The sequence below is a fragment of the Schistocerca nitens genome, chromosome 1 (assembly GCF_023898315.1).
Source record: "Schistocerca nitens isolate TAMUIC-IGC-003100 chromosome 1, iqSchNite1.1, whole genome shotgun sequence".
Lineage (NCBI taxonomy): Eukaryota > Metazoa > Arthropoda > Insecta > Orthoptera > Acrididae > Schistocerca > Schistocerca nitens.
Window position 1 is genome coordinate 777,520,680 of NC_064614.1, and position 8,708 is coordinate 777,529,387.

Here is an 8,708-nt window from a genome sequence, read left to right on the forward strand (position 1 = left end):
GTTCGCAGAGGGGGGTGGCGCTGTTCCGGCCCACTCAGCGCTGGGGCCCCGGGGGCAAGCTGCTGCCCACCCCCAGCTCCACGTCGACGACGCCGCCGCCGGGGGCCGGCGCAGACGCCGCCTCGGCCCCCGACGCCTGCTCGAAGCACTCCGGCTCCGCCTCCAGCTACTCCGCCTACGAGAACTACGCCTTCAACAAGGAGACCTGAGCGCCACACCTGCTCCTGCCGTTGCATCACCACAACCGCCACTCATCCGTTACGCAGAAATTCCACTTCCAGTCTCCGGACACTGACTACCGCACCGTCGAGCGAACTTATATCTTTGAGTCTGCGGCAGTCAATAATATACCTAGTCACTTGCAACGTCTCGGGAAGAAAGACGCAGGCATTAACTAGACGCTTATCGAGATGCTCACGTCAGACTTCGATTATTAAGGCAGTGGACGTGGCCTTAACTGATCTCTCAAGACCAGTTCCTCTATCACTTAATACCTTACCGTGATATCATGGCGGTGCTGAATCGTAAACTTCTCGCCACTAAAAGTATCTTCGAAACTACGAAATTAAAATAGTGGACTTATGAATGTTTTCACATCTTATAAATCTTTCCTACAGGGAACCCTGGTATTCGTTACAATTAAATCATGAGAGTTTCGTTCCTCTTTTCCGACAGCATTTTGTTCTGTTAAAGCCCAGTGTAATTTTCAGTGGCGCCCACTGAGGTAAAAAGTCTGTGCTAACGACGAGGGGGGGGGGGGGAGGGGGGGTATGAACCATGCCACAGTTAAACTAATTCCTCGCAGCAACAAAAACATAATTCAGTAAACTACTTCAAACATTTCAGCCTCCCTTATAACCTTCTGTAAACAGGCGCATTGACACATGCATACGCACACACAAAGGAGAGAGAAGGAAGAGGGGATGGGAGGGGGAAGGGGAAGGAAGGCAGAAAGAAAGAGGGAGCGAGAGAAGGAGGGGCAGACGAGGAGAGACGGTGAGCCAGGTGGTTGATGGCTGTGCATGTGTGTGTGTGTGTGTGTGTGTGTGTGTGTGTGTGTGTGTGTGTGTTTGTCGAGAGGAAGCAACTTTCCTGATATCACGAATCAAATGCTAATGAATTACAGAAGTTGCAATTTCTGTCTACGAAAATGTCTGTTATGAATTTAAAAAATGGGCTCATTTTAATGTATCGAATAGCATTATGATAGTAAAAGATAATCAGTGAAACAAAAACTTCTTGTCAGGTAAATAAGTTTCACAACCATATACTTATGCAAACTTATTAACTCACAGGCTTTTGGCATAAAACTTCTGTGCCCTTTAATACATTATAGTCTTACCTACACAATGTTACCAAAGTTTCGACACATGGTACAGGATGTCCCACTCAAACCTGCTTGATTTCAAAGACTGGGGGAAAAAAAGCACAGTAGATACGGCAATGAAAAATGCACCACATTGTAGAGCATCTCAAAGAATTTATTTATTTATCATCAATACATCTCTACATGTGAACCATTTGCAGCACGAGGAATATCGACTATATCTTCAATTTCTTGTCAAGTTCTTTGTAACATTTCCTCCGTTATTGCTGCAATCGCATTAGTGATACGATGTCGCAACATAGGAAAATCGTCCACTTTGGTCGCATGCATGCGGTCCTTCTCGAATCCCCACATGAAGAAATCAAGCGGAGTAATTTCGGGTGTACTTGGTGGCCGGGCAATGAGTCGTCCACGTCCGGTCCAACGAGTGGGAAATTTCCTATCCAGGAACTTGCGAACAGCCATTGACAAATGCGGTGGACCTCCATCTTGTTGAAAAATGATGTTGGGTTGCAAGTATTGTAGCTGAGGGTACACAAACTGCTCCAATATGTCCAGATACACTGTCCCATTCACTGTTTGTTCTGCAAAGAAGAACAGTCCAACAATCCTGTCATGCATTAGCCCACACCAGACGTATAGTTTAGGGCTATCACAAACATGTTCAATGACAACGTGCGCATTTTGCGAACCCCAAATCTGAACATTACGCCTATTTACCCTTCCTGATATATGAAAGGTTGCCTCATCTCAGAATAAACATCTTTCCAGGAAGCTGGCATCCATATCAATAGGCTGCAGCATATCCGCAGCAAATCGTTGACGATGTGGTTTGTCGTTCGGCGTCAGATGTTGCAGAATTTGCACGTTGTAAGCACACATACGAAGACACTGCTGAACTACACGCTGCAATGTTGACTGAGGAACATCAGGTTGTCTAGATCGTTGAGGAATTGACATACGTGGGCTTCTGAGAAACATTTGTCTGATGTCCTCCACAGTCCCTTCTGAATTTCCGTAACATGCACCGCCAGAATGTTTCAGAACACTTCTTGTTGCCAGAAACTTCCTATACCATTCCTTAATTGTTTTCACATCAGGTGGATCACATTTATACACACGACGATAATTTCTTTGCACAGTAATCGGCGATTTTGTTTCTGCAAACCACACTACTGCTTGCGCGCGCTGCTGTGGAGTCGCCAGTTTCACTTCATGCGACCAAACTGCACTCTGGCGACGATACTTGGCACTTCTGACGTGGGAATATAAATTCTTTGAGGGGCTCTACAATGTGGTGCATTTTTCATTGTCGTATCTACTGTTGTTTTTCTCTCCTGGGTCCTTGAAATCAGGGATGTTTGAGTGGGATACCCTGTTATGAATACTATTCTGAAACATCTACCCAACTGCCTTTAAACTATTTAATGTGTAACTGTTCTGTTTTCGACTTCGACGCGTACATTCCTTCTCGGAGGTTCTGTTTACTCCGAGTGTGCAGAAATCTTTATCAGTTGAATTAAATCTTCAATTAAGTGAAAAAGAGTTAGTTTGCATCTGGTATATTGTGAGTAGTATGCTAGATGTCGTGCAGATCTCGTGTACACAATGAACCCTTCTGTTGTATGACTCCATTTAAATTTCAAGTGAATGAATATGAAATATATAATGTAAATAAATAAAACTATTTATTTTTAAATACAGAATATCTAGTCTATTGTATTTGTACAAATATTTTTCCAAAAAATTCTCCACAAACGTAGTACTTGAAATTGCTAAATATGTACTGTACAGAATAACAAGACACAACAAGTCACTATAAACGAAGTACATTAGATATATAAAGGTATATTAATACTTAGTATATTTGTGATCATATATTGATGCACCTCAGCATACATCTATAGCACTGGAAGACTGAAGGAAGTTTAGAGGATAAGCTATTGGAGGCATTAGAGACGAAGCAAAAGTTCAAAATAGGCCAAAATATGGAAGGAGATATGAACATTAACAAACTGGCATATTTTGATTACTTTTAGTCTATTATGTCATACGGTATCAAATTTTGCGTTGCCCAATATTGTTATGTTGTGTGATTCAGTTGACGAATAATGTAATAAGTGTGTTTAAACATGAAAGTCTATACAATCCATTTTCGTGAGTCATTGTTACTTCCGCGTATTATTTATACAATAGCTGCTGATTGGACGAGGCGCGCGCATCCGTCGGTTGCCAGTAGTGACCGAGAAAGAAGTAAACATGCCCCCTGTCACGACTCCTCTTGACGCATACGCTGTGTCATTCTGTTTACACTTCTCACACTAAAAAAAAAAATGGCTCTGAGCACTATGGGACTTAACAGCTATGGTCATCAGTCCCGTAGAACTTAGGTACGTTTACACTGGGATACATGTATCGCGACATGTATGAGCGACATGTCAATTTGACATGTCGCGATGCATCACCTCATACAAAAATTCACGGAACTTGTATGCGGACCCTCCAGCTCATACATGTCGCGTATACATTTTGTATATCGCTTTTTGGCCATATACGCGACATGTATGAGCGACATTTGAAGAAATCGCGCATGCGCAGTAATATCAATTCCTGTCGTCTTGTCGACTGCCGCTTATTTCGACGATTAGCGCATGCGTAGTACCAGGCTCTTTGGCGGCTGTTTGAGTTTTGAAGGTGCCGACTGTCGTTTCGACGTTAATGTATCTGCACAGAATATCAAAAAGTGCCATATGCAACATTATTCTTCGTGTTTGCGAGGCCATTGTGCAAGTTTTATCCGAAGAAGTGATGGTAAAAGTTTTATATATACACTCCTGGAAATGGAAAAAAGAACACATTGACACCGGTGTATCAGAACCACCATACTTGCTCCGGACACTGCGAGAGGGCTGTACAAGCAATGATCACACGCACGGCACAGCGGACACACCAGGAACCGCGGTGTTGGCCGTCGAATGGCGCTAGCTGCGCAGCATTTGTGCACCGCCGCCGTCAGTGTCAGCCAGTTTGCCGTGGCATACGGAGCTCCATCGCAGTCTTAAACACTGGTAGCATGCCGCGACAGCGTGGACGTGAACCGTATGTGCAGTTGACGGACTTTGAGCGAGGGCGTATAGTGGGCATGCGGGAGGCCGGGTGGACGTACCGCCGAATTGCTCAACACGTGGGGCGTGAGGTCTCCACAGTACATCGATGTTGTCGCCAGTGGTCGGCGGAAGGTGCACGTGCCCGTCGACCTGGGACCGGACCGCAGCGACGCACGGATGCACGCCAAGACCGTAGGATCCTACGCAGTGCCGTAGGGGACCGCACCGCCACTTCCCAGCAAATTAGGGACACTGTTGCTCCTGGGGTATCGGCGAGGACCATTCGCAACCGTCTCCATGAAGCTGGGCTACGGTCCCGCACACCGTTAGGCCGTCTTCCGCTCACGCCCCAACATCGTGCAGCCCGCCTCCAGTGGTGTCGCGACAAGCGTGAATGGAGGGACGAATGGAGACGTGTCGTCTTCAGCGATGAGAGTCGCTTCTGCCTTGGTGCCAATGATGGTCGTATGCGTGTTTGGCGCCGTGCAGGTGAGCGCCACAATCAGGACTGCATACGACCGAGGCACACAGGGCCAACACCCGGCATCATGGTGTGGGGAGCGATCTCCTACACTGGCCGTACACCACTGGTGATCGTCGAGGGGACACTGAATAGTGCACGGTACATCCAAACCGTCATCGAACCCATCGTTCTACCATTCCTAGACCGGCAAGGGAACTTGCTGTTCCAACAGGACAATGCACGTCCGCATGTATCCCGTGCCACCCAACGTGCTCTAGAAGGTGTAAGTCAACTACCCTGGCCAGCAAGATCTCCGGATCTGTCCCCCATTGAGCATGTTTGGGACTGGATGAAGCGTCGTCTCACGCGGTCTGCACGTCCAGCACGAACGCTGGTCCAACTGAGGCGCCAGGTGGAAATGGCATGGCAAGCCGTTCCACAGGACTACATCCAGCATCTCTACGATCGTGTCCATGGGAGAATAGCAGCCTGCATTGCTGCGAAAGGTGGATATACACTGTACTAGTGCCGACATTGTGCATGCTCTGTTGCCTGTGTCTATGTGCCTGTGGTTCTGTCAGTGTGATCATGTGATGTATCTGACCCCAGGAATGTGTCAATAAAGTTTCCCCTTCCTGGGACAATGAATTCACGGTGTTCTTATTTCAATTTCCAGGAGTGTATATATATATCAGTGTATGTAATACATTATATATTTTTTTCATGCATCTGGCACGTATATCAATGTTTTGCTATTATTCCGGCGGCCTCGCGTAATAATGTTGACAACGGATGCCGACAATCGTGTGTGAGACGTTGGCATTAGCAATCGCGCGACAATGCAAATGTTTTGTCATGAAATCTTCGTTTTACGAGGAATCCCCAGTGGCTAAAAAACGAAGTGTTACTGCCAACTGATCCTTTGGTGGAATCGCTTCCCGAAAGTTTGTGTTGGTTTTGGACACAAGAGGAGCCACAAGTGATAACAAACCGCGGAAATCCTCCATACTCATCCTAACATAATTTCTAAAATATGCGCCATCCTCTAGCGTTAATTCGCGAGAAACTCTCTGTGCCACCATCTACGCTTCCTCCGCCTTTTCTTCCTATCATCTTCCAAAAGAGCAAGTGTATCAGCACATAAAAATGTGAAATCTTCCAAATCGTCATCGGAAGCTGTCGCACAGTGATACATATTAACCAGTGTAAACGCACGCTCATACATGTATGAGGTTGATACTTGTCAACTCATACAAGTCGCGATACATGTCGCAAAGTCGCATATACATGTATCTCATACATGTGCTGATACAAATCGCAGTGTAAACGCACCTCATACAAGTCGCGATACATGTCGCGATTTGTATCGGCACATGTATGAGATACATGTATATGCGACTTTGCGACATGTATCGCGACTTGTATGAGTTGACAAGTATCAATATCATACATGTATGAGCGTGCGTTTACACTGATTTGTATCACTGTGCGATGGCTTCCGACGACGATTTGGAAGATTTCACATTTTTATGTGCTGGTACACTTGCTCTTTTGGAAGATGATAGGAAGAAAAGGCGGAGGAAGCGTAGATGGTGGCAGAGAGAGTTTCTTCGCAAACGCGCTACTCACGGAGCTTACGCAATGCTCGTTCAGGAATTAACGCTAGAGGATGGCGCATATTTTAGAAATTATGTTAGGATGAGTATGGAGGATTTCCGCGGTTTGCTATCTCTTGTTGCTCCTCTTGTGTCCAAAACCAACACAAACTTTCGGGAAGCGATTCCACCAGAGGATCAGTTGGCAGTAACACTCCGTTTTTTTGCCACTGGGGATTCCTTTTCGACGTTAATGTATCTGCACAGAATATCAAAAAGTGCCATATGCAACATTATTCTTCGTGTTTGCGAGGCCATTGTGCAAGTTTTATCCCAAGAAGTGAAGGTAAAATATATATATCAGAGTATGTAATACATTATATAATTTTTTCACGCTCTGGCACGTATATCAGTTTTTTGCTATTATTCCGGCGGCCTCGCGTGATAATGTTGACAACGGATGCTAATGCCGACAATCGTGTGTGAGACGTTGGCATTAGCAATCGCGCGACAATGCAAATGTTTTGTCATGAAATCTTCGTTTTACAAGGGCAATTACTTTTAACGAGCGGACGAGGGTACATACAAGTAACTGTCAACCAGGAACAGCAGCACAAATTTTCTACCGCGCCGTTGATGTTGCCAACATAACCACGTGAGGATGGTGGAATAGGAACTAAAATTTTAACGGCACATACATTTTGCAGCATAAATTTCTCAAATTTTGCTGAAATGGGCTAGCTTTTAGTTCTTTGGATCGACTGACATGCTTCACTCAGTAATACAATATCACAATTTCTGAGGACACTTTCTTCACAGTAAAGATATTCAACAACATTAATTTGTATTTAGTTTTATTAAGTAGTACTTGACAGCACATTACATGCATATTTCAACATTTATACATGTTTTTAAAGAATACATAAATTATGATGCATTTGCATCTATTAGTTCATCGTTTGCCTCCTGCAAACATCTGTATATTCCGTTCTCAAGTCTTGCCATAACTCTAGTATGGCCATTTTCATAAAGAAATCTGAGCTTATTGGCGACCAAGTCACACAAGTGGGTAAACTGGTCCCTTTTTCTGCCTGCTAAATTGTCGCCAACTTTTCTTAAGGTCTGTAAAAGACCTTCTCGGTCTTCATCCAGGTCTCTCCTGGCTCTCTTCAGTGCACTTGATCTACCACTTCCACTCGGACTTGGAGTGGTACAGGGTGACACGGTTGCACATCCACTTTCATGTGGAGGCACAGAGATGACTGGAGTGGTTTCCACTTCCACAATGTCTTCTGGGGGCGTGGCAAATGTCACCTCCTCCATTTCTGTAACATCGAAAGGGAAACTAATGCTTCCTTCTCCTTCTCCTTCTCCTTCACCATCTCCTTCTGTGGATGGGGCTTCCATGACCTTTAAAATACATAACATATTTCTAAGGCAAAGTGAGCTATATGTTATACATACATTTAATCAAAGTATCTTAATGTATTTAGAATTTTTTTGAGTGTCCATGCGTAAATTAAATTAAAAGAGTGACAATTTTCTTTCCAGCTTCCTGCTACTGCAGAGGAATGGCTGAAAATTGCCAAAGAATATGAAGAAAAATGGAATTTCCCCAGGTGTTTGGGAGCTATAGATGGGAGGCACATTGACATTGTGGCACCACCCAACAGTGGAACAGTTTATTTTAATTATAAAGAGCGCTGCAGCATTGTTTTGCTAGCAATTGCTGATGCTAATTATAGAATAATTTACGCTGATGTTGGCACGCAGGGGAGGATTTCAGATGGTGGTGTCCTTAAAGACACCACATTTTACAAAATGTTAGAAACCGAAACTCTAAATATACCACCATCAACTCCTCTTCCTGGTAGGAGCAAGCCTGTTCCATATGTTTTCGTCGCTGACGAAGCCTTTGGCCTAGAGGAAAATATTGTGAAACCATTTCCAGGTCTGCATGAAAAAAATAGTTGGCAACGTATTTTTAACTATAGAGCATGCAGGGCAGGAAGAGTAATAGAAAATGTATTTGGGATTATAAGTGCTGTTTACAGAGTGCTGAGGAAGCAAATGCTTCTCAGTCCGGAAAAGGCTACAGTGGTGGCACTAGCCTGTGTTTATTTACATAATTTTCTTCAAAACAGAAAATCTCAAAGTTATTGTCCAGCAGGAACATACGACAGAGAGGGAGATGATGGCAACGTAATACCTGGGTC

At 44.5% G+C, this 8,708-nt stretch overlaps 1 protein-coding gene across 1 annotated transcript in view; it reads left to right on the top strand.

Moving 5' to 3' along the window:
• The window catches only part of LOC126261767 (sodium- and chloride-dependent glycine transporter 1-like), a 300,835-nt gene extending 300,089 nt beyond the window's left edge, over positions 1-746 (top strand). Inside the window, exon 12 of the mRNA XM_049958567.1 lies at positions 9-746. Within this exon, the coding sequence (XP_049814524.1) occupies positions 9-209 (201 nt within the window). The 3' untranslated portion in view covers positions 210-746. The remainder of the gene's footprint in view (positions 1-8) is intronic.
• Positions 747-8,708: the final 7,962 nt, after the last annotated feature.